Source organism: Pristiophorus japonicus, chromosome 9, assembly GCF_044704955.1.
Source record: "Pristiophorus japonicus isolate sPriJap1 chromosome 9, sPriJap1.hap1, whole genome shotgun sequence".
Taxonomy (NCBI): domain Eukaryota; kingdom Metazoa; phylum Chordata; class Chondrichthyes; family Pristiophoridae; genus Pristiophorus; species Pristiophorus japonicus.
The window spans coordinates 22,481,967-22,508,031 of record NC_091985.1 but is presented as its reverse complement, the minus strand read 5'-3'; the positions used below and the strand labels follow the sequence as shown (position 1 = coordinate 22,508,031).

The 26,065-nt window shown below is 43.3% G+C and overlaps 1 protein-coding gene across 6 annotated transcripts in view; it reads right to left on the bottom strand.

Moving 5' to 3' along the window:
* Positions 1 to 26,065, bottom strand: part of LOC139272964 (endoplasmic reticulum membrane-associated RNA degradation protein-like) — a 100,794-nt gene that overhangs the window by 74,051 nt on the left and 678 nt on the right. For 3 of the 6 annotated variants that reach the window (XM_070889148.1, XM_070889143.1, XM_070889144.1), the window contains exons 1-9: positions 25,545 to 25,633; positions 21,621 to 21,809; positions 21,370 to 21,512; positions 19,660 to 19,761; positions 17,393 to 17,482; positions 17,055 to 17,152; positions 14,478 to 14,614; positions 10,538 to 10,652; positions 8,905 to 9,007 (exon numbers count right to left, since the gene is read on the bottom strand). In XM_070889148.1, the coding sequence (XP_070745249.1) occupies positions 8,905 to 9,007; positions 10,538 to 10,652; positions 14,478 to 14,614; positions 17,055 to 17,152; positions 17,393 to 17,482; positions 19,660 to 19,761; positions 21,370 to 21,512; positions 21,621 to 21,789 (957 nt within the window). In that variant the 5' untranslated portion in view covers positions 21,790 to 21,809; positions 25,545 to 25,633. Of the gene's footprint in view, positions 1 to 8,904; positions 9,008 to 10,537; positions 10,653 to 14,477; positions 14,615 to 17,054; positions 17,153 to 17,392; positions 17,483 to 19,659; positions 19,762 to 21,369; positions 21,513 to 21,620; positions 21,810 to 25,544; positions 25,635 to 26,065 lie in introns of those variants that run through there. The other 3 variants (XM_070889147.1, XM_070889146.1, XM_070889145.1) reach the window with 2 other exon arrangements.

Here is a 26,065-nt window from a genome sequence, read left to right as displayed (position 1 = left end):
TCCCTGGATGACGAAAGAGACAGAGAATAAGATAAAGTTGAATAAGTTGGTGTATGACAGATGTCAGGCTGAGAATACAAGTCAGAACCAGACCGAATATAGAAAGTTCAGAGGTGGAAGTGAAAAATGAAATAAGAGGGGCAAAGAGGAGTATGAGAATAGATTGGCAGCTAACATAAAAGGGAATCTATGCCTTCGAAAGTCAAGTAAATAGTAAACGGGCACCAAAATGGAGACTTACGCATAGAAGCAGAGGATATGGTTGAGGTACTAAATTAGTACTTTGCATCTGTCTTTTCCAAGAAAGAAGATGCTGCCAAAGTCATTGTGAAAGAGGAGGTAGTTGAGATACTAGATGGGATAAAAATTGATAAGGAGGAGGTACTAGAGAGGCTGGCTGTACTTACATAGAAAATAGGTGCAGGAGCAGGCCATTCAGCCCTTCTAGCCTGCACCGCCATTCAATGAGTTTATGGCTGAACAAGAAACTTCAGTACCCCCTTCCTGCTTTCTCGCCATACCCCTTGATCCCCCGAGTAGTAAGGACTTCATCTAACTCCCTTTTGAATATATTTAGTGAATTGGCCTCAACTACTTTCTGTGGTAGAGAATTCCACAGGTTCACCACTCTCTGGGTGAAGAAGTTTCTCCTCATCTCGGTCCGAAATGGCTTACCCCTTATCCTTAGACTGTGACCCCTGGTTCTGGACTTCCCCAACATTGGGAACATTCTTCCTGCATCTAACCTGTCTAAACCCATCAGAATTTTAAACGTTTCTATGAGGTCCCCTCTCATTCTTCTGAACTCCAGTGAATACAAGCCCAGTTGATCCAGTCTTTCTTGATAGGTCAGTCCCGCCATCCCGGGAATCAGTCTGGTGAATCTTCGCTGCACTCCCTCAATAGCAAGAATGTCCTTCCTCAAGTTAGGAGACCAAAACTGTACACAATACTCCAGGTGTGGCCTCACCAAGGCCCGGTACAACTGCAGTAAGACCTCCCTGTTCCTGTACTCAAATCCTTTCACTATGAAGGCCAACATGCCATTTGCCTTCTTCACCACCTGCTGTACCTGCATGTCAACCTTCAATGACTGATGTACCATGACACCCAGGTCTCGTTGCACCTTCCCTTTTCCTAATCTGTCATCATTCAGATAATAGTTTGTCTCTCTGTTTTTACCACCAAAGTGGATAACCTCACATTTATCCACATTATACTTCATCTGCCACGCATTTGCCCACTCACCTAACCTATCCAAGTCACTCTGCAGCCTCATAGCAGCCTCCTCGCAGCTCACACTGCCACCCAACTTAGTGTCATCCGCAAATTTGGAGATACTACATTTAATCCCCTCGTCTAAATCATTAATGTACAGAACAGAACCTTGCGGTACCCCACTAGTCACTGCCTGCCATTCTGAAAAGTACCCATTTACTCCTACTCTTTGCTTCCCGTCTGACAACCAGTTCTGAATCCACGTCAGCACACTACCCCCAATCCCATGTGCTTTAACTTTGCACATTAATCTCTTGTGTGGGACCTTGTCGAAAGCCTTCTGAAAGTCCAAATATACCACATCAACTGGTTCTCCTTTGTCCACTTTACTGGAAACATCCTCAAAAAATTCCAGAAGATTTGTCAAGCATGATTTCCCTTTCACAAATCCATGCTGACTTGGACCTATCATGTCACCATTTTCCAAATGCGCTGTTATGACATCCTAAATAATTGATTCCATCATTTTACCCACTACTGAGGTCAGGCTGACCGGTCTATAATCCCCTGTTTTCTCTCTCCCTCCTTTTTTAAAAAGTAGGGTTACATTGGCTACCCTCCACTCGATAGGAACTGATCCAGAGTCAATGGAATGTTGGAAAATGACTGTCAATGCATCCGCTATTTCCAAGGCCACCTCCTTAAGTACTCTGGGATGCAGTCCATCAGGCCCTGGGGATTTATCGGCCTTCAATCCCATCAATTTCCCCAACACAATTTCCCGACTAATAAAGATTTCCCTCAGTTCCTCCTCCTTACTAGACCCTCTGACCCCTTTTATATCTGGAAGGTTGTTTGTGTCCTCCTTAGTGAATACTGAACCAAAGTACTTGTTCAATTGGTCTGCCATTTCTTTGTTCCCAGTTATGACTTCCCCTGATTCTGACTGCAGGGGACCTACGTTTGTCTTTACTAACCTTTTTCTCTTTACATATCTATAGAAACTTTTGCAATCCGCCTTAATGCTCCCTGCAAGCTTCTTCCCGTACTCCATTTTCCCTGCCCTAATCAAACCCTTTGTCCTCCTCTGCTGAGTTCTAAATTTCTCCCAGTCACCGGGTTCGCTGCTATTTCTGGCCAATTTGTATGCCACTTCCTTGGCTTTAATACTATCCCTGATTTCCCTAGATAGCCACGGTTGAGCCACCTTCCCTTTTTTATTTTTACGCCAGACAGAAATGTACAATTGTTGTAGTTCATCCATGCGGTCTCTAAATGTCTGCCATTGCCCATCCACAGTCAACCCCTTAAGTATCATTCGCCAATCTATCCTAGCCAATTCACGCCTCATACCTTCAAAGTTACCCTTCTTTAAGTTCTGGACCATGGTCTCTGAATTAACTGTTTCATTCTCCATCCTAATGCAGAATTCCACCATACTTAAAGTAGACAGTCACCAGGACCGGATGGGATGCATCCTAGGATGCTGAGGGAAGTAAAGGTGGAAATTGGAGGTACTGGCCATAATCTTCTGAATCTCCTTGGATACGGGGCTGGTGCAAGAGAACTGGAGAGTTGTAAATGTTACACCCTTGTTCAAAAAAGGATGCAAGGATAAACCCAGCAACGACAGACCAGTCAGTTTAATCTCAGTAGTGGGGAAGCTTTTAGAAATTATAATCCGGGACAAAATTGACACTTGGACGAGTATAGATTAATTAAGGGAAGCCAGCACGGATTTGTTAAAGACAAATCGTGTTTAGCGAACTTGATTTGAGTTTTTTGATGAGTTAACAGATAGGGTTGATAAGGCAACGTGATTTATGTGGTGTAGATGGACTTCCAAAAGGCAGTTGATAAAGTGTCACATAATAGGCTTGCCAGCAAAGTTTAAATCCACAGAATAAAAGGGATAGTGGCAGCATGGATATGAAATTTGCTATAGAAACATAGAAAATAGGTGCAGGAGTAGGCCATTCGGCCCTTCTAGCCTGCACCGCCATTCAATGAGTTCATGGCTGAACATTCAACTTCAGTACCCCATTCCTGCTTTCTCGCCATACCCCTTGATCCCCCTAGTAGCAAGGACCTCATCTAACTCCTTTTTGAATATATTTAGTGAATTGGCCTCAACAACTTTCTGTGGTAGAGAATTCCACAGGTTCACCACTCTCTGGGTGAAGAAGTTCCTCCGCATCTCGGTCCTAAATAGCTTACCCCTTATCCTTAGACTGTGACCTCTGGTTCTGGACTTCCCCAACATTGGGAACATTCTTCCTGCATCTAACCTGTCTAACCCCGTCAGAATTTTAAATGTTTCTATGAGGTCCCCTCTCATTCTTCTGAACTCCAGTGAATACAAGCCCAGTTGATCCAGTCTTTCTTGATAGGTCAGTCCCGCCATCCCGGGAATCAGTCTGGTGAACCTTCGCTACACTCCCTCAATAGCAAGAATGTCCTTCCTCAGGTTAGGAGACCAAAACTGTACACAATACTCCAGGTGTGGCCTCACCAATGCCCTGTACAACTGTAGCAACACCTCCCTGCCCCTGTACTCAAATCCCCTTGCTATGAAGGCCAACATGCCATTTGATTTCTTAACCGCCTGCTGCACCTGCATGCCAACCTTCAATGACTGATGTACCATGACACCCAGGTCTCTTTGCACCTCCCCTTTTCCTAATCTGTCACCATTCAGATAATAGTCTGTCTCTCTGTTTTTACCACCAAAGTGGATAACCTCACATTTATCCACATTATACTTCATCTGCCATGCATTTGCCCACTCACCTAACCTATCCAAGTCGCTCTGCAGCCTCACAGCATCCTCCTCGCAGCTCACACTGCCACCCAACTTAGTGTCATCCGCAAATTTGGAGATACTACATTTAATCCCCTCATCTAAATCATTAATGTACAGTGTAAACAGCTGGGGCCCCAGCACAGAACCTTGCGGTACCCCACTAGTCACTGCCTGCCATTCTGAAAAGTACCCATTTACTCCTACTCTTTGCTTCCTGTCTGACAACCAGTTCTCAATCCATGTCAGCACACTACCCCCAATCCCATGTGCTCTAACTTTGCACATCAATCTCTTGTGTGGGACCTTGTCGAACTCCTTCTGAAAGTCCAAATATACCACATCAACTGGTTCTCCCTTATCCACTCTACTGGAAACATCCTCAAAAAATTCCAGAAGATTTGTCAAGCATGATTTCCCTTTCACAAATCCATGCTGACTTGGACCTATCATGTCACCTCTTTCCAAATGCACTGCTATGACATCCTTAATAATTGATTCCATCATTTTACCCACTACCGATGTCAGGCTGACCGGTCTATAATTCCCTGCTTTCTCTCTCCCTCCTTTTTTATGTGATAGAAAATAGAGAGTAGTGGTGCACGGTTGTTTTTTGGACTGGAGAACGGTACACAGTGGTGTTTATCACTGTGAATGGTATGAAAGAGAGTAGTAGTGAACAATTGTTTATCGGAGGAAAGTAAATAGTGGGGTTCCCCAAGGGTGGGTATGAGAATCACTGCTTTTCTTGATGTATATTAATGACTTAGACTTGGGAGTACAGGGCACAATTTCACAATTTGAAGATGACACAAAACTCAGAAGTATAGTGAACAGTGAGGAGGATAGTAATAGACTTCAAGAAGACATAAATAGGCTGGTGAAATGGGCAGACAGGTGGCAGATAAAATTTAATGCAGAAAAGTGCGAAGTGATGCATTTTGCTAGGAAGAGGGGCAATATAAAACTAAAGGGTACAATATTAAAAGGGGTGAAGGAACAGGGGGGTATATGTGCACAAATCGTTGAAGATGGCAGGGCAGGTTCAGAAAGTGGTTTAAAAAGCATATCAGAACCCGGGCTTTATAAATAGAGGCAGAGTAAAAAACTTTATAAAACACTGGTTCGCCCTCAACTGGAGCAGTGTGTCCAATTCTGGGCACCACACTTTAGGAAGGACGTTATGGCCTTAGAGTAGGTGCAGAAAATATTTAAAAGAATGGTTCCAGGGATGAGGGACTTCAGTTACGTGGATAGACTAGAGAAGCTGGGATTGTTCTCCTTAGAGCAGAGAAGGTTGCGAGATTTGATAGAGGTGTTCAAAATCATGAGGGGCCTGAACAGATTTAAGATGATTAGCAGAAGTACCAAAGGCATCATGAGGAAATCTTCTTTTACGCAGTGAGCGGTTTAAATCTGGTATTCACTGCCTGAAAGAGTGGTGGAGGGAGATTTAATTGTGACTTTCAAAAGGGAATTGGATAAGTACCTGAAAGAAAATAATTTGCAGGGCTACGGGGAAGTGGGATTAGCTGAAGTGCTCTTGCAGAGAGCCGACACGGGCTCGACGGGCCATCAGAACATAAGAATTAGGAGCAGGAGTAAGCTATTTGGCCCCTCGAGCCTGCTCCGCCATTCAATAAGATCCACATTTCTGCACTTTCTCCTGCTTAAAATCGGAGATGAGTTGACGGCACAAATAGAAATAAACGGGTACGATCTGAAAGCCATTACAGAGATGTGGTCGCAAGGTGACCAAGGCTGGGAACTGAATATTCAGGGGTATGAAACATTTCGGAACAATAGGCAGAAAGGCAAAGGAGATGGGGTAGCTGTGTTAATAAAGGATGAGATCAGGGCAGTAGTGAGAAATGATATTAACTCAGAAGATCAAGATGTAGAATCAGTTTGGGTGGTGAAAAAAATAATAAGGGAAAGAAGTTACTGGTGGGAGTAGTCTATAGGCCCCCTAACAGTAGCTACACTGCAGGACAGAGTATAAATCAAGAAATAATGGAGGCTTGTAAGAAAGGTACTGCAATAACCATGGGCGATTTTAATCTTCATATTGATTGCAAAAATTGGTCAAGGTAGCCTTGAGGAAGAGTTCATAGAGTGTATTCGGGATGGTTTCTTACAACAATATGTTGTGGAACCACCCAGGGAGCAGGCTAATTTAGATTAGGTACTGTGTAATGAGACCAGATTCATTAATGATCTCATTGTAAAGGATTCTCTCGGAAAGAGTGATCATAGCACGGTAGAATTTCAAATTTAATTTGAGGGTGAGAAACTTGGGTCACAAATCAGTGTCATGAACCTAAATAAAGGCAATTACAAAAGGTATGAAGGCAGAGTTGGCTAAAGTGGAGTGGGAAAATAGATTAAAGGATAAGACGGTAGATAAGCAGTGGCTGAAGGAGATATTTTATAACGCTCAGCAAAAATATATTCCAGTGAGAAGGAAAGACTCTAAGGGAGGGATGAATCATCACTGGCTAACTAAGGAAGCAAAGGATGGGATCAAATTGAAAACAAAGGCATATAATGTTGCGAAGATTAGTGGTAAGCCAGAGGATTGGAAAATGTTAGAAACCAGCAAAGGACTAAAGAAATAATAAAGAAAGAGAGGGAAGATAGATTATTAGTAAACTAGCAAGAAATATAAAAACAGACAGCAAGGGCTTCTACAGGTATATAAAAAGGAGCGAGTGGCTAAAGTAAACATTATTCCCTTAGAGGATGAGACTGGTGAATTAATAATGGGAAATAGGGAACTGGCAAAGATTTTGAACAAATATTTTGTATTGGTCTTCACGGCAGAAGGCACCCCAATAATAGATAATCAAGGGGCTATAGGGAGGGGAGAGCTTAAAACAATCACTATCACTAGAGAAAAAGTATTCGGTAAAATAATAGGACTAAAGGTGGCCAAGTCCCCTGAACCTGATGGCTTACATTCTAGGGTCTTAAAAGTTGCTGCAGAGATAGTGGATGCATTGGTTGTAATCTACAAAATTCCCTGGATTCTGGAGAGGTCCCAGCGGATTGGAAAACTGCAAATGTAACGCCCCTATTTAAAAAAGGGAGACAGAAAGCAGAAAACTATAGACCAGTTAGCCTAACATCTGTCGTTGGGAAAATGCTGGAGTCCATTGTTAAGGAAGTCATAGCAGGTTATTTAGAAAATCATAATGCAGTCAAGCAGAGTCAGCATGGATTTATGAAGGGGAAATCATGTTTGACAAATTTGCTGCCATTTTTTGAGGATGTAACGAGCAGGGTGGATAAAGGGTAACCAGTAGATGTAGTGTATTTGGATTTCCAGACGGCATTCAATAAGGTGCCAAATAAAAGATTACTGCATAAGATAAGAGCTCAAAGGGTTGGGGGTGATATACAAGCATGGATAGAGGATTGCCTAACTAACTGAAAACAGTGAGTCGGGATAAATGCATGGCAAACTGTAACTAGTGGGGTGCAACTGGGATCAGTGCTGGGGCTTCAACTATTTACAATCTATATTAATGACTTGAATGAAGGGACCAAGTGTAGCCAAATTTGCTGATGATAAAAAGATAGAGGAGAGAAAGCAAGTTGTGAAGAGGACACAATAAATCTGCAAAGGGATATAGTCAGGTTAAGTGAGTGGGCAAAAATTTGGCAGATGGGAAAATGTGATGTTATCCACTTTGTTAGGAAAAATAAAAAAGCTAATTATTTAAATGGAGAGATTACAAAATGCTGCAGTAGAGGGGGATCTGGGGGTCCTTGCACATGAAACACAAAAAGTTAGCATGCAGGTACAGCAAGTAATCAGGAAGGCAAATGGAATGCTGGCCTTTATTGTAAGGGGGATGGAGTATAAAAGTAGGGACGTCCTGCTACAACTGCGTACAGTTTTGGTCTCCTTATTTAAAGAGGGATATATTTGCACTGGAGGCAGTTCAGAGAAGGTTCACGAGGTTGATTCCTGAGATGAAGGGGTTATCATATGAAGAGGTTGAGCAGGTTGGGCCTATACACATTAGAGTTTAGAAGAATGAGTGGTGATCTTATTGAAACATAAGATTCTGAGGGGGCTTGACAGGGTAGATGCAGAGAGGATGTTTCCCCTCACAAGGGAATCTAGAACTAGGGGACATTGTTTCAGAATAAGGGGTCACCCATTTAAGACCGAAATGAGGAGGAATTTCTACTCCCAGAGGGTCATGAATCTGTGAAATTTTCTCTACCCCAGAGAGCTGTGGAGGCTGGGTCACTGAATATATTTATAGTGGAGATAGACAGATTTTTGAACGATAAGGGAATCAAGGGTTATGGGGAGCGGGCAAGGAAGTGGAGTTGAGGCCAAGATCAGATCAGCCATGATCTTATTGAATGGCGGAGCAGGCTCAAGGGGCCAAATGGCCTACTCCTGCTCCTATTTCTTATGTTCTTATGTTGCACTCCCTCTATGGCAAGTATATTCTTCCTTAGGTAAGGAGCAAAACTGTACACAATATGCCAGGGGCAGTCTCACCAGGGCCCGATACAAGTGCAATAAGACATCTTTATTCATACTCAAATCCTCTTGTAGTAAAGGCGAACATACCATTTGCTTTCTTAATAGTTCGCTATACATGCATGTTAACTTTCAGTGATTCATGTGCAAGGACACCCAGGTCCCTCCGAACACAAACATTTCCCAATCTCTGTGCTGTAACCATTCTATGACTCTAGGCTGCTCAGCAGCTTTTATATTGCGAACACTGCGCATGCGCACAAATTGAAAGGGACTGCACATTAAAAGGAACAGGCCGCATAACAAAGCACAGTTTACAGGCAACACTGATCTGAAGGCGAGCAGATTTGCCCTTTAGTGTCACAGGTGTGAATGTGTTTACCTCTGCAGTCAGCAGCCTATTGGGACAGTTATTAACTGTTGTAAAAAGATTTCGGAGTCCCATCTCAAGCTGAGGTAGTAGAAATATTACACAGTCCGCATACCTGTGGAAATAAGATTCATATCACCACGCATTGAAGAAAGTTTCAGTACAGCTAATGTCGTGTAACATCCTGGCAGTAAGACAAGGCTAGAGCATGAGCAGTGTTAGTGAGATCTGACGATTAATACCTACAGTTGCTGAATGTTACAATTTCTATTGCTTATTGTTTAGTTCATTTTCACTAAATCTAGATTGCTATCAGTGCTTTTAATTGTATTTTTTTATTTAAAAAGTTAAAATCGGGACTGAAAATTGTCAAAAGGAAATGAGGATCATTTGTTCAGGGGATTACTGTTGTGATGCGCCAGGGAGGAACTAGTTTAAACTTAAAAACCCAACAAGGAACTTTTGGCAGTGTATTCCCCCTGTCCAAACTGACATTAGTAACTAAGGCAGTGCATACACACTTCACATATTTCCATCCCAGTGTTTCATCTGGCTTTTTTTTTTGGCTCTAACCTAAAATCAGAAACCTCATCAATATGGGGGAAAAAAAAGTGGGGAATCCTGCTCTATACTCACTCCGAGTTTCTTGCTAATATTAGTCAACAGAGTAAAACTCAGCCCTTGCTAGAAATTCAGTATATAAATTCAGCCAAAGAACTTCTGCCTATTCCTTTACTCATTCAACTTACTCATGCAGGTTTTTTTTTAATTGGGGTTACTGAATTGGACACTTCACATATTTCCATTCCTCAGTGCTTCATCTGGCTTTTACCTAAAATCAGAAACCCTATCAATGTCTTATTTATAGTACAGATACAACGTCTCAAATCTGGTTGTCCCAAAACCAGAATTATCCGAAAACCAGACATTTTTGAGGCGGCCAAGATGGCGGTGAGAGACGAGGAAACTGGTAAAAAAAATGCAGTGCCGGGGGGGGCCGCGAGAATTGGCGGGCGCGAGGAGCGGCGGGAATGGCGGATCGGCAGGCGGCGAGGAGTGCCAACAGCGAGGTCCAAAATCTGGAAAAATCCGAAAACCGGCATGGTCCCGAGATTGTCAGATTTCAGACTTGTACCTGTAGTAAGTGGGAACCAAGCAAGTGCAACTTTTGACTCCAGTTTACCACTGTAAATGCATTAATGAAGAAAACAAATACAACCGTATATTTATATAGCACCCTTCACAACCTCAGGACATCCCAAAACGCTTTACAGCCAACTAAGTACTTTTTGAACTGTAGTCAGAGTTATAATGTAGGAAACACAACCACTAATTTGCGCACAGCAAGCTCCCACACACAGCAAGCAATAATGACCAGATCATCTGTTTTTTTAGGATAAATATTGGCCAGGACACAGGGGAAATCTTCCCTTTTCGTTTTTGAAATAGTGCCATGGGATCTTTTACGTCCACCTGAGGGGGCAGGCAGTTTTATCATTTCATCCAAAAGATGGCACCTCTGACAGCGCAACACTCCCTCATAAATGCAAGTCTTTTTTTCTTTACTTTCTTAAAGGACCCAATCCTCAAATTCAATAAGCAATGCTACGGAAGATCAATATATACACAGCAGTATCAATCTTACCGCTGATTTCTATAAGCTGCAAGTGCCTCTCTCCAGTAAGGCAGCATGATTTTCACTACAAAATCAGACTTCCCAACAAAGTCTTCTGCGACAGCAATAGCCTCCTCATTAATATCTGATAAAAAAAGCACATGAGCATTATATGAACCTGGTTTGATGCCATGATCTTAAACAAAAAAGATATTTCCTCACCCTGTGCCTGCACGACATTACATTAAGATTTGGTGACTTTCAAATTGGATGTATACTTGAAAAGGGACAATTTGCAGTTATGGTGAAAGAGCAGAGGAACAGGCATGAATTGGATAACTCTGTCGAAGAGCCAGCACAGGGATAATGGGCTCCTTCTGTGCTGCAAGATTCTATAAGTAATCAAAGGTTACTCGAGTGGGCATTAACAAATTGGAAACTGACTATCCCTTCCTGAAGATGTTGACTCCGACATGGTGCACCACAGGTGCCTACTCCTTTGGTACTGCCACCAAGTGGCCACTCTTCACTTTTCCTCCACCATCCGGAACGGGGTTCCCCACGTGGCTATTCTTCTGTCAACTCTCCAGGAACACCCGAAGAACCATGCCCGCTGATGACGTAGCCGTTCTTTGTGACTCACTTGTTGTGTAGTTACAAGGGCGGGGCCTTTAAAGGAGTATACCACTTCAAGGTACAGCGCGTGCTGGAGAGTGACTGCTGTGAAGACGGCGACTAGACTAGACGTCACAAAGGTCCAGGTCACTGATTGGAGCATGGACAGGTACAGCAGGAGTGGTGAGGTTGGGGCGGAGCGGCGAGTGATCGTGCAGCGACGTGATCGGGGCCCGGGAGAGGCATGATAGAAACATGGAAACATAGAAAATAGGTGCAGGAGTAGGCCATTCGGCCCTTCGAGCCTGCACCGCCATTCAATGAGTTCATGGCTGAACATGAAACTTCAGTACCCCATTCCTGCTTTCTCACCATAACCCTTGATCCCCCTAGTAGTAAGGACTACATCTAACTCCTTTTTGAATATATTTAGTGAATTGGCCTCAACAACTTTCTGTGGTAGAGAATTCCACAGGTTCACCACTCTCTGGGTGAAGAAGTTTCTCCTCATCTCGGTCCTAAATGGCTTACCCCTTATCCTTAGACTGTGACCCCTGGTTCTGGACTTCCCCAATATTGGAAACATTCTTCCTGCATCTAACCTGTCTAAACCCGTCAGAATTTTAAACGTTTCTATGAGATCCCCTCTCATTCGTCTGAACTCCAGTGAATACAAGCCCAGTTGATCCAGTCTTTCTTGATATGTCAGTCCCGCCATCCCGGGAATCAGTCTGGTGAACCTTTGCTGTACTCCCTCAATAGCAAGAATGTCCTTCCTCAAGTTAGGAGACCAAAACTGTACACAATACTCCAGGTGTGGCCTCACCAAGGCCCTGTACAACTGTAGTAACACCTCCCTGCCCCTGTACTCAAATCCCCTCGCTATGAAGGCCAACATGCCATTTGCTTTCTTAACCGCCTGCTGTACCTGCATGCCAACCTTCAATGACTGATGTACCATGACACCCAGGTCTCGTTGCACCTCCCCTTTTCCTAATCTATCACCATTCAGATAATAGTCTGTCTCTCTATTTTTACCATTAAAGTGGATAACCTCACATTTATCCATATTATACTTCATCTGCCATGCATTTGCCCACTCACCTAACCTATCCAAGTCACTCTGCAGCCTCATAGCATCCTCCTCGCAGCTCACATTGCCACCCAACTTAGTGTCATCTGCAAATTTGGAGATACTACATTTAATCCCCTCGTCTAAATCATTAATGTACAGTGTAAACAGTTGGGGCCCCAGCACAGAACCTTGCGGTACCCCACTAGTCACTGCCTGCCATTCTAAAAAGTACCCATTTACTCCTACTCTTTGCTTCCTGTCTGCCAACCAGTTCTCAATCCACGTCAGCACACTATCCCCAATCCCATGTGCTTTAACTTTGCACATTAATCTCTTGTGTGGGACCTTGTCAAAAGCCTTCTGAAAGTCCAAATACACCACATCAACTGGTTCTCCCTTGTCCACTCTACTGGAAACATCCTCAAAAAATTCCAGAAGATTTGTCAAGCATGATTTCCCTTTTACAAATCCATGCTGACTTGGACCTATCATGTCACCTCTTTCCAAATGCGCTGCTATGACATCCTTAATAATTGATTCTATCATTTTACCCACTACCGATGTCAGGCTGACCGGTCTATAATTCCCTGTTTTCTCTCTCCCTCCTTTTTTAAAAAGTAGGGTTACATTGGCTACCCTCCACTCTATAGGAACTGATCCAGGGTCTATGGAATGTTGGAAAATGACTGTCAATGCATCCGCTATTTCCAAGGCCACCTCCTTAAGTGCTCTGGGATGCAGACCATCAGGCCCTGGGGATTTATCGGCCTTCAATCCCATCAATTTCCCCAACACAATTTCCCAGCTAATAAGGATTTCCCTCAGTTGCTCCTTCTTACTAGACCCTCTGACCTCTTTTATATCCAGAAGGTTGTTTGTGTCCTCCTTCGTGAATACCGAACCAAAGTACTTGTTCAATTGGTCTGCCATTTCTTTCTTCCCTGTTATGACTTCCCCTGATTCTGACTGCAGGGGACCTACGTTTGTCTTTACTAACCTTTTTCTCTTTACATATCTATAGAAGCTTTTGCAGTCCATTTTAATGTTCCCTGCAAGCTTTCTCTCGTACTCTATTTTCCCTGCCCTAATCAAACCCTTTGTCCTCCTCTGCTGAGTTCTAAATTTCTCCCAGTCCCTGGATTCGCTGCTATTTCTGGCCAATTTGTATGCCACTTCCTTGGCTTTAATACTATCCCTGATTTCCCTTGATAGCCACGGTTGAGCCACCTTCCCTTTTTTATTTTTACGCCAGACAGGGATGTACAATTGTTGTAGTTCATCCATGCGGTCTCTAAATGTCTGCCATTGCCCATCCACTGTCAACTCCTTAAGCATCATTCGCCAATCTATCCTAGCCAATTCACGCCTCATACCTTCAAAGTTATCCTTCTTTAAGTTCTGGACCATGGTCTCTGAATTAACTGTTTCATTCTCCATCCTAATGTAGAATTCCACCATATTATGGTCACTCTTCCCCAAGGGGCCTCGCACAACGAGACTGCTAATTAATCCTCTCTCATCACACAACACCCAGTCTAAGATGGCCTCCCCCCTAGTTGGTTCCTCGACATATTGGTCTAGAAAACCATCCCTTATGCACTCCAGGAAATCCTCCTCCACCGTATTGTTTCCAGTTTGGTTAGCCCAATCTATGTGCATATTAAAGTCACCCATGATAACTGCTGCACCTTTATTGCATGCACCCCTAAATTTCCTGTTTGATGCCAACATCAACATCACTACTACTGTTTGGAGGTCTGTAAACAACTCCCACTAGCGTTTTCTGCCCCTTGGTATTCCGTAGCTCCACCTATACCGATTCTACACCATCCAAGCTAATGTCCTTTCTTACAATTGCATTTCGGGGCCCAGGCGAGGCGAAGGCCCAGGGGCAGCACAGGCCAGCCCACACTGCAATGTGTATGTGCACTAGGTCCGTGTAGCAGAGCTGGTCTCCAATCGTCTTGGTTAACCCTTGCCACCGGACCAAGATCTAGCTCTGTCAAGCCGGTGTGGTGGCTCGTGTGCAAAAAAATCCACACACAGGCATCTTCCACCCTTCAACATATAGTTCAGGATCTGGAATATTAGGTCCTTCATTGAAACACCTGTGAACTCATCTTTTTTCGGCATGGATGCAAGTCATCCTCGACACGAGGGGCCACCCAAGAGAAGACTCTTCACATGTGCAATCACTGGATGGTGATCAGGAACAACAATCCTTGCCAGTTTTTTTACCCTCCCTCATCAGAATTAATTTCTAGCTTCATTTCAGCTCACCTGGGAAGACGGCAAGTTCCTCCAGCTGTGTCAATTTGAAATAAGGTCGATGGAGGAGCGTGGATGTTCTGTGAGGCACGGCACCCTTCAATATCTGCCCTAATCCAGCTGTTAGCAACAGCAGCATGGAGGTGTACCTAGAGACAATTAAATAACGATGAAACTGACAGGCTTTTTAAAAATAAATGAAAAAGGTGCTTCAATAAAAAGCTGTAACAGTGAAAACTGAAAATGCTGGGAATAGAGTGGTTTCACCAGCATCCAACGAAGCTCAGCCTAAGCTCAAGGAACATCAACTCATCTTTCAACTCGGGACGTTACAGTTTTCCTGACTCGACATTCAGTTCAACAATTTCCGATCATAACCTCTGCCCCCATTTTTTCGGACAGCAGTTGTTGATGATTATTCCATTTACTCCTCCTCTGGACCCATCTTTTGTTTCTTTACTTGTCCCATTACCATCATCCCTTTTGTCATTTAATCTCTTCTGCCTTGCACCTTATCACAGACCTTCCCTTTTGTTATTTCCTTCCTCTCCCCACTCTCTTCCCCCCCCCCCCCTTTCCCTGCATCTGTACCTGCTTAAAATCGGTTCCATCCAATGTTCCCTCTAAGTTGCCATGCAGTAGTGGAAAAGGTCCCGCATAGGCCGCTCACTGGCTTTTCGAGTGTAAATACCACGCAGACGCAGAAATTTAATGGGGCCGCGCAGTAAATGAAACAGGCCAGGCAGAACAAAGCGTAGCTCACAGGGACATTGGTTACATCTCTAACTTTCTCCAGTTCTGATGAAAGGTCATTGATCTGAGACATTACCTCAAAACCATTTAACTGGCTGTAAAGCACTGTAAAGTATTGGACTGTACAGTCATGTGAGAACTCATTTTTAGAAACATAGAAAATAGGTGGAGTAGGCCATTCGGCCCTTCGAGCCTGCACCGCCATTCAATGAGTTCATGGCTGAACATGCAACTTCAGTACCCCATTCCTGCTATAGAAACATAGAAGAACTCGAATCGCTGGATTCAGAGTCCAGAGTGCTCACCATTAAACCATTTAGAGTGGAAGCAAATCTTCCTCGATTCCGAGGGACTGCCTATGATAATGATGAAAGCACTTTGGAACTTCCTGAGGTCGTGAAAGGCACTATATAAATGGAAGTCTTTCTTTCTATTTTTGCATTACAGTAATGCTCAAGGTCACTGAGTTCAATACTGAAGTTTCCAAATGTCATCAGCACTATTTATATAATGTATTAAAAGTTATGTATATAGCAAGCACTCACTGTAAGCATCACACTTTACTGCATCCTGATTCTCTGAGCAACACCACAAAAGATCTGCTAGTTACTTGTCTTTAGATAGCACCTTATCACATCAAAACATCCAACAATTTCCACTCAATGAATTACTATCGGAAAGTGTAGTGACATTAACCGAGAGATTTAGTAAAATGTTAATTTTTCAAAAGCCAACCTTCATTTTCATGGGATGAAGTTCTTTTAAGTGTAGTTTTCAATCACATCCCAATTCTCACTGGGACAAATATTAACAAGTTAAATTGATCATCTATGTACTAACCTGGGCCAGGAGTGTTTGATCCTTGACTAGAACATACTTCACACACCCGGATCAGCATTCAAGTCACCGAAGCATGTTGGGACGTTTTACTACGTTAAAGAAGCTATATAAATGCAAGTTGTTGAAACTGGTTTTATATAGTTTTCCGGTTTCTCGTTCTCTGACACACCCTCCCCACATTTTCACTATTTATTTTTGGCCATGTCGGGGCCATTTTCAACTTTTTAAAAAAAAAAGAGCAAAATCACTATTAAGGGTTTTAAAACTGTTGCTGTCAATGCAGAACCAAACAAAATAACAGTAAGAGAATTCAAAGTTTTATTTGAAAGTCCTATGTTTTTGTCTACATCGGTAGTTGTTTTTCTTTTTTCCTAGTGTTTAGTTCACAAGAACCAGTTTGAGAATTTCCCCCTTTTCTTTTCTCAGTGCTTCATTTGGTTTAAACCAAAATTCTTTGTTATACACATCTGGAAAGCATCATGGTCCTTAACACTGCAAAGCTTTCCATTACAATGCAGTCGTTTTCAGTTGTTCCTTGTTAACCGCACTAGCCCCCAACCTCACCAATGGATCATATTTAAAATCCTTGTCCTCATTTATAACTTGCATCATGACCTCATCCAGGCTCCATTTCTGTAATTTGCTCCAGCCCTTTGTCCCCTCCTGACACACTCCATTCCTCCAATACTAGCCTTCTGTGCATCCCTCCTTCCTTTCACCTCTTCATTAGTGCCGAGCCTTCAAAGCCTCAGACCTGCTCTTAGGAACTACAGCTCTAACCTCCACCTTTCAGTCAACTCTCCTCAACCATCATGCATTCCAGTTAGCCATTTGTTTGCCATGCACCTATGGGAGTATGGGAAACTCAGTTTTCTTACAGCATAGGTGCTGTATAAATGCGAATTGTTGTAATGTCTGTTTTGCATTTTTAATAACGGACACCGCAAATCATAAATGGAAGGAGACTGAAGCTGACTTTTGAAACCAAACGCTTACATTGGAGGGATTTCTGAAGGAGCTGCAAATCCATGCCACAAGATGTTGCGAAGATTTAAGCTTCGTGGTGACCCCAAGAACACTCGCAGGACGTTCATCTGCATTTGAGCAACAACACATACGGAATTAATTTCCAATAATGTGACCGAATGCACACATCACACAGAGCACCAGAATCATGGGGGCATTGTTTAGACAAATGTAATACAGGAGACAAGACAAAATATTGGCAAGTGTCCTGTAAAAAATAACAGAAACATTCCGCCCTTAATACATTAACCAATATGCAACAGCTGCAACAGCAATAAAATAAAAGCTAAAAGGAAACAAATTCTTACCACGCTCTGTCCAAACACTGTCGCCAGCTCTTGTGAGGCCAGCAGGTCTCTCAGGAGAAAAGGGCAGTCTTTGTCAATGATGAGGAATACCTAATGTACAAGAAAATCAACATCAACGATTAGAATACACACTTATCTGGATTTTATCTGTAGTTAAATTGCTTGATCTTTAAGTTGTGTTGACCCAAGTGGCAGATGGCCATGCTGAGTTTCTTCAGCCTTAAAACTCTGATTCCAAGCAATATTGTGTCACAAGTTAAGACTCCTCAATTCTTCAACTCTCTCTCACACTGCTACCTTAAGGCCTGGGAGTCCAAACGATTCTTGTCATGACTTTGCACAATGTTGACACTTATGCTGGGTACAGGGAATACGGACACTTGCGAATCATAAATGGAAGGAGTGCAAAGCGGAATTTTTGGACCAAACGCTTACCGAGGAGGAATTTCTGGAGGAGGCACTCCCCTTATTTTAATCGTTCCACCATTGGCCGTGCTTTGGCTGCCTAGGCCCTAAATTCTGGAATTCCCTTCCTAAACCTCTCTCTCTCCTCCTTAGACACTCCTTAAAACCTACCTCCTTGACCAATCTGTCCCAGTATCTCCTTATGTGGCTCAAATTGTGTTTGATAACGCTCCTGCAAAGCGCCTTGGGACGCTTTACTACGTTAAATGTGCTCTATAAATGCAAGTTGTTGTTGTAGGGAATCAAACTGTTTTGTGACCATTACAAACAGGAGGAATTGACAAATGTATTATTCCCCAGTCACTTAAAAAAAAACATTTCCTCATCACTTACTGCATTATTCTTTGCCTTTTGTGGAGGGGAGGGGGAGGGCTTGAGTGAGAAGAAATCTGTTTTTTTTCAAATTTTCATCTGACAGGTTGCATGTCTTGTGAAAAGAAAGACTTGGATTTACATAGCGCCTTTTACGACCACCAGACATCCCAAAGCACTTTTCAGCCAATGAAGCACTTTTGAGGTGTAGTCACTGTTGTAATGTAGGCAACGCGGCAGCCAATTTGTGCACAGCAAGCTGCAATGTAATAATGACCAGTTTTTTTTGTTATGTTTATTGAGGGATAAATATTGGCCAGGACACCCAGGATAAATCCCTTGCTCTTCTTCGAAATAGTGCCATGGGATCTTTTACATGCACTTGAGAGCGCAGTCCGGGCCTCGGTTTAATGTCTCATCCGAAAGACGGCACGTCCGACAGTGCAGCACTGCCTCAGCACTGCACTGAGACGGTCAGCCTAGATTTTTGTTTTGTGCTCAAGTCCCTGGAGTGGGACTTGAACCCACAACCTTCTGACTCAGAGGCGAGTGTGCAGCCCACTGAGCCACAGCTGACACTGTGCATTGTGCATGAAGAGTGTTACATAATAATTAGAAATTATGCCTTCTGAAACTGAAAGAAAGATATTAGTTATCTTGTAGAAATTGCTTCTCCATCCCTATCTTGAGCACCATCGACAGCTCGGAGCACCGTACCACTAGAGAGAGTATAAACAAGATCGACTAAGTTGATATGTGGGATTGGGCAAGGAGATTAAGGATGTTTGCATTGGAAAAACAACCATCTTAAGAGTTGACCTTCTTGAGATATTTAAAATCTTCAAAGGAATAGATAAATTGGATTCTAGAATAATGTTCACTATTAGCACAAACTTGGGGACATGGATTCAAACTTACATGAGAATAGGTGAAGATATAACTTCTACACAAAGGTGATAAACATGTGGAAGAGAAAACGTAGGTAAAGATAAATGTTTTAACAGAGTGCACTATTAAAGCGCAGGGTATTCGAGATAAATTAGTGGAAGAAAAGTTTGATCTTTGGAACTGCCGCAATGGATTGAGATGGTAGTTCCCACTTCTGTGCAGTCTTATGTTACTTAAGGAAAGTTGAGCATATATGGGGAGGGATGAGTTAGCTTCAGTATATCTAGTGATATAACATGGATAATCATGGCCTCTTATAGATTGCTTTATTGTCTTGTTGAAAAAAATTCCCAAAGTATTTCCTGGGACTGACCATGTTTTTGTCTCTCGTGTTTTTGCTTCCCCAGACAGTTAGCATGACTAGCGCTGCATGGGATTACATTGGCTAATAGATAGGATGTGCATCGAGAGGCCTAATGCCTCTCTCTCATCTTTCTTCTTTTACATGGCTGGTAAAAATGAAAGTGCTGTCATTCCTCAATGTGAGCAGCACAGAAAAACAGCTAAAGAAACAGTTTGCAAATTATTATTATTATACTTACATCGCCTAAAGCCCGTTCTAGACAGGCTGTTAATTTCATCAGACTGAGAGCTGTGGCCGTGTGTTGTGAACTCCTGATGGCTTCAAACACTTCAACAAACAACTAAAACCAAGCAGAAACACAGGTTTTGTTGGGCTATTATTTTAATTGTAGCTGTTTGACATTTGGAAGCAGTACATGTGAAATAGCAAGGGTACGATACATGTGCAGAAAGAACTACTCATGCTACAGACAAACATAAAATGATACACAGAGAACGAGGCCATTCGGCTCATTGGTGGAGCTATCCAATTAGTCCCACTCCCTGCTCTTTCCCCATAGCTGTGTATATATTTTTCCCTTCAAGTACTTATCCAATTCCCTTTTGAAAGTTACTATTGGATCTTCTTCCACCACTCTTTCAGACAGTGCATTCCCGATCTCAACAACTCGCTGCGTAAAAAAATATTGCCTCATGTCACCTCTGGTTCTTTTGACAGTCACCTTAAATCTGTGTCCTCTGGTTTGAAAAACAACTGTTCACTAGTACTCTGTTTGCTATCCCTTAGCCAATTTTGTATCCATGCTGCCACTGTCCCTTTAATCCCGTGGGCTTTCATTTTGCAAACAAATCTTTTGCTAACTTCAAAGAACTCCATCAAGTTGGTCAAACACATAAAATAAAAGACATTATAATATAAAAACATTTACTCAATTGATGGGCAGCTGAATAGAAACCCCATTGCTGGATGTTAGGCTTTGCACGGTGACATTTTCACACAAATTACTCTCTATAGGGTAGAGGGAGAGAGAATATTTTCTCTGGTGGGGGAGGCCGGAACAAGGGGGCATAACCTTAAAATTAGAGCTAGGCTGTTCAGGGGTGACGTCTTCACACAAAGGGTAGTGGAAATCTGGAACACTCTCCCCCAAAAAACTGTTGAGGCTGAGGATCAATTGAAAATTTCAAAACTGAGATTGGGAGATTTTTTGTTCGGCAAGGATATAAAACCAAGGTGGGTAAATGATCAGCTATGATCTAACTGAATGATGAGGGACTAAATGCCCCTACACCTGTTCTTATGTTCCTAAATCAAATTTACAAAAGAAACTCAATTATCTTTTTGCAAATAGAATGTCCGTTGTACCAGCTGTAGGGCCTCTCTTTTTGTCAATAGTTGGACAGATCTTCCTATTTCAACATGGGTATCATAATAAAAGATAAACTGAATGAAACCACCAACCAGTGCTTAGCTTCAGTTGGGAACAAAAAGCAAATGAGATATTGGATTACGTTAGCAGAGGGATTAAGCACAGATCAAAACAGAATATATTATTGCTGTAGAAGGCATTCTCAGCTCCAGGTACCTAAATTGCCTTTCGCAGGTTATAAAGATGAGGGTATCATAATATAAGCCATGTGGAAAAGTGATTCACTGGTTAATATTACAGCAGTATCATTAGCCACAGCCCATTACACAAATGAAGTCATTTGACAACATATATCTAGTGAAAAGAGGAGGGGGGGGGGGCAGGAAAAATCCCACAGACTAATATGAATAAATAGTACAATACAAGTCAGAACAGCAAGATACAAGCCTGGAAAAAGAGTCTTACTTGTAAATAGGCTGGAGCTCTGGGAACGGGAGCTGCCAGCACTCTAGAAAACTGGCAACTCGAGAACATTAATTTTCTCTGAAAATAGTACAAAGTTAATTTGTTGAGTCATACCTCAGTGTTGTCTGTCCATCTAAACCAAAGTCCATATTGGTCCCTGAACTGCTTTGTGCTGAGCGACAGTAGATGTGAATGGACAGATTTACAAACGGGTCCCAACAGCCTCACACTTTCTACATAGTTCAGACCTTGGTCTTCTGCAACAAGAGTTAGGATAGCATTGTCACACCTTTCCCCACCTGACTGTATAATGCACTGTTACGAAATAATTATTCAAATCAATTGTAAAACACAAAAGTCGCTACCTGTGTCCAAAGTGCGTAGGTAAGGCGTAATGGCCTCCCAGCAGACTTGCCCAGATACAGTCACAATGCGCTCAAGGTCTGCGCTATCCACCTTTTCCAGTCCAAGGCTGCAGACCATATGATGTACTTGTACAGAAAGGCAGGTATTTATTGGCTCAAGTGTTGCCATTTAAAGCCAAATTAAAATGCCTATGATCCGAAAAAAAAAATAGATTAATTCACATTGATTTCTTTCTTGAAAGGGTTATTACTCCATTTTTTGTTCTTCTAGACTTTTCTGTGCTGTACAGGCCATTTGCCCAACAGGTCTTTGTCAACATTATTTTGTGGCCCTGCGGCCCCTTTAACAGGCGACACAGCCCAGTACCACGGTTTTTCCCCCCATTTAAAAGCTGGCTCACCAGCTGCATGAGAGCACTGCGCGGCTTAAAGGGAACATTGAGCCGAATGTCCTGTTTCTGTGCTGTAAATTCTATGCGATACTGAATTAGCCTAGCAAGTTACTCAGTTGTATCAAACTGCAACTACAGCAGTTCAAGAAAGCTCACCACCACCTCAGAGCAACTAGGGATGGACAATAAATGCTGGCCTCGGCAACAACGCCCACATCCCAGGAATGAATAAATAAAAAGTATCCATGACCAGCATCAAGGTGTGGCTGGCAGGCAGCAGGCTTCTGTGCACAGGGTCAAATCCAACACTTATTTTTCTCTTTTCTCCTGGAGGTACTGATTCAGGCTTGTGCAGTTTCAACAACCCCTCTCTGGTACTTGATCCAAATGGCCATTCCTCTGGAGTCAGCAGCCTGTTTGACTTGTGGGGAGGGAGCAGGTGTTACCATGGCTGAACTGAAGTCCATCTTCAACTGACAGCCACACATATGCACTTCCAGCTAGCCCATTAATGGAAAGGGAACAGGATGTTCCCCCTAGTCTTGGGTCACAAGCTAAATCATATAGATCGGAAATTAATGATCGGAAATTAAATGTGAGACCTTTCACATTAAGTCTGGGTCATCACCACCAGCAGCACAGTAAATTTGCTCACCGGGCCCTTAGGTGAATGCCTTTTTTTCCTCTTTAGATTTGCACAAAACGCACCTAATGGCAGACAAACAGTTAACATGGTTCAATATGGATCATTATCCCATACTAGTGACTGGGATGAGGAGATTGCCCTATGCAGAGAGATTGAGTAGACTAGGCCTATATTCCCTAGAGTTTAGATGAATGAGAGGTGATCTCATTGAAACATAACATTCTAAAGGGCTTGACAGGGTTAATATTGAGAAAATGTTTCCCCTGGCTGGGGAATCTAGAACACAGGGTCACAGTCTCAGAATAAGCGGTCGGCCATTTAGCACTGAGATGAGGAGAAATTTCTTCATTCAGAGGGGTTGCGAATCTTTAGAATTCTCTACCCCAGAGGGCTATAGAGGCTCAGTCTTTAAGTATATTCAAGACAGAGGTCAATAGATTTTGGGGAATTAAGGGATATGGGGATAGCTCCAGCAGCCATGATCTTATTGAATGGCGGAGCAGGCTCGAAGGGTCAAATGGCCTACTCCAGCTCCTATTTCTTATGTTGCTTCAGTGGATGCTGCAGAGTCACCAATTATTTTTCAATCAATTCGCATGCACAAGTATATATTATCTGCAAGTTGCCTGCAGCATTGAATACAAGTTTTCAGAAGGTTGTGGGTTCAAGTCCCACTCCAGGGACATGAGCACACAAATCTAGTCTGACACTCCAGTCGGAGGTGCCATCTTTTGGATGAGACGTTAAATCGAGGCTTCATCTGCTCTCAGGTGGACGTAAAAGATCCCCGTGGCACTACTTTGAAGAGCAGGGGAGTTATCCCCAGTGTCCAACATTTATCCCTCAAATCAACATAACAAAAACAGATGATCTGGTCATTATCACATTGCAGTTTGCGAGAGCTTGCTGTGCGCAAATTGGCGTCCGTGTTTCCCACATTACAACACTGACTACACTCCAAAAGTACTTCATTGGCTGTAAAGCGCTTTGTGACGTCCGGTGATCCTGAAAGGCACGGTATAAATGCAAGTCCTCACATGATAACATAAGAAATAGGAGCAGTAGGCCATAAGGCCCCTCAAGCCTGCTACACCATTCAATAAGATCATGGCTGATCTGATCATTGACTCAGCTCCACTTCCCCACCCGCTCCCCATAACCCCTTATCGTTTAAGAAACTGTCTATTTCTGTCTTAAATTTATTTAATGTTCCAGCTTCCACAGCTCTCTGAGGCAGCGAATTCCACAGATTCACAACCGTCTGATTTCTCCTCATCTCAGTTTTAAATGGGCGGCCCCTTATTCTATAATCATGCCCTTTAGTTCTAATCTCCCCCACCAGTGGAAACATCCTCTCTGCATCCACCTTGTCAAGCCCTCTCATGATCTTATATGTTTCGATAAGATCACCGCTCATTCTTCTGAATTCCAATGAGTAGTGGTCCAATCTACTCAACCTTTCCTCATAAGTCAACCTCCTCATCCCCAGGATCAACCTTGTGAATCTTCTCTGAACTGCCTCGAAAGCAAATATATCCTTTCGTAAATATGGAAACCAAAACTGCACACAGTATTCCAGGTGTAGCCTCACCAATATCCTGTACAGCTGTAACAAGACTTCCCTGCTTTTATACTCCATCCCCTTTGCAATAAAGGCCACAATTCCATTGGCCTTCCTGATCACTTGCTGTACCTGCATACTATCCTTTTGTGTTTCATGCACAAGTACCCCCAGGTCCCGCTGTACTACAGCACTTTGCAATCTTTCTCCATTTAAATAATAACTTGCTCTTTGATTTTTTTTCTGCCAAAGTGCATGACCTCACACTTTCCAACATTATACTCCATCTGCCAAATTCTTGCCCACTCACTTAGCCTGTCTATGTCCTCCTTCAGCCTCTATGTCCTCTTCACACATTGCCCTTCCTCCCATCTTTGTATCGTCAGCAAACTTGGCTACGTTACACTCAGTTCCTTCTTACAAGTAGTTAATATAGATTGTAAATAGTTGGGGTCCCAGCACTGATCCCTGCAGCACCCCACTCATTACTGATTGCCAACCAGAGAATGAACCATTTATCCCGACTCTCTGTTTTGTTAGTTAGCCAATCCTCGATCCATGCTAAAATATTGCCCCCAACCCCGTGAACATTTATCTTGTGCAGTAACCTTTTGTGTGGCACCTTGTCAAATGCCTTCTAGAAGTCCAAATACACCACATCCACTGGTTCCCCTTTATCCACCCTGTTCGTTACATCCTCAAAGAATTCCAGCAAATTCACTGGAATTCCAACAAACTCGCTCCACGGTGCCAGCTGCTGGCAAGAGCCTGCAACTACACTTTGTCCATTGCCATAAAATGAAATGGAGTGTTGACAGAAATTTACAATGTTGGCACAACCCTACTACCAAAAATCGTAAGAAGTTCGTGCACAGGAAGTCCACATCTTACACTATGTTTTTAATGGAGATAGAAGCTGCAGACTGGCAACTTGTGGAATTCTAAACCTGCATTATAACTGGCACATTGTCAAATGCGACTACTACAAAGTAATCCAGGCCAACAACGTGTATATCGAGACCAGATGGTACGAGGAACTCAATCCTGGCGGGTGCAGCAAATACAGTGAACCAAAAGCAAACTACTGTAAATGCTGGAAATCTGAAACTAGAAACACTCCGTGCGTCCGGCAGCATCTGTGGAGAATATAGACAAGACTTCACTGGCTGAGGAAGGGCCCGTACCCTAACCGGCTTCTCTGTTCTTCCGCAGATGCACGCCGACCTGCTGAGTGTTTGCAACGTTTTTATTGCAGCAATGAGTGTGACACGGTCTTGTGACGGACGAGTGAGTGGGCAGCCTTTCGCCCATTGCGATGAGCTTACCGGCGGAATTTACAGCCTCGGTCCGCGCGCTCCTGCAAGCAATGGTTACAACGCGCACGCGCAGCCTTTCCATTAGACGCCAGCATTCTCCCAACGTTCCATCCCAGCCCGTGCCGCTTTGATTGACCGGCAGGGGCGGGATGCCAAGAAGCTGGCCACGTGACCCTGCGCGAGCGAGCGAGCGCCGAGCGAGCGCTGGGCACGTGATCGGGGGCGGGGCGAGCTGCGGAGCAAACTAGTTACGTGACAGGGGAGACACGGAGTTGGTTCGCTAACCAAGCACGCGACCATTAGGCCGGGTTTATCATTTCCCCCGCACAATAAATATTGCGCGAAAAAAAGATAAAAGCAAATGCATCAATGAATGGCTCGCGCAGCAGCCAATACGTCACGGATTGCCGCCACCTTCCCGCCCACGCGACAGCACGCGGCTGGGTTTCGAACAAGACAATGACTAACGGTCGTTTAACGGGCGAGTGTGTCCGTGAGGGAGGGAGTCTGTGAGGGAGGGAGTCCGTGTG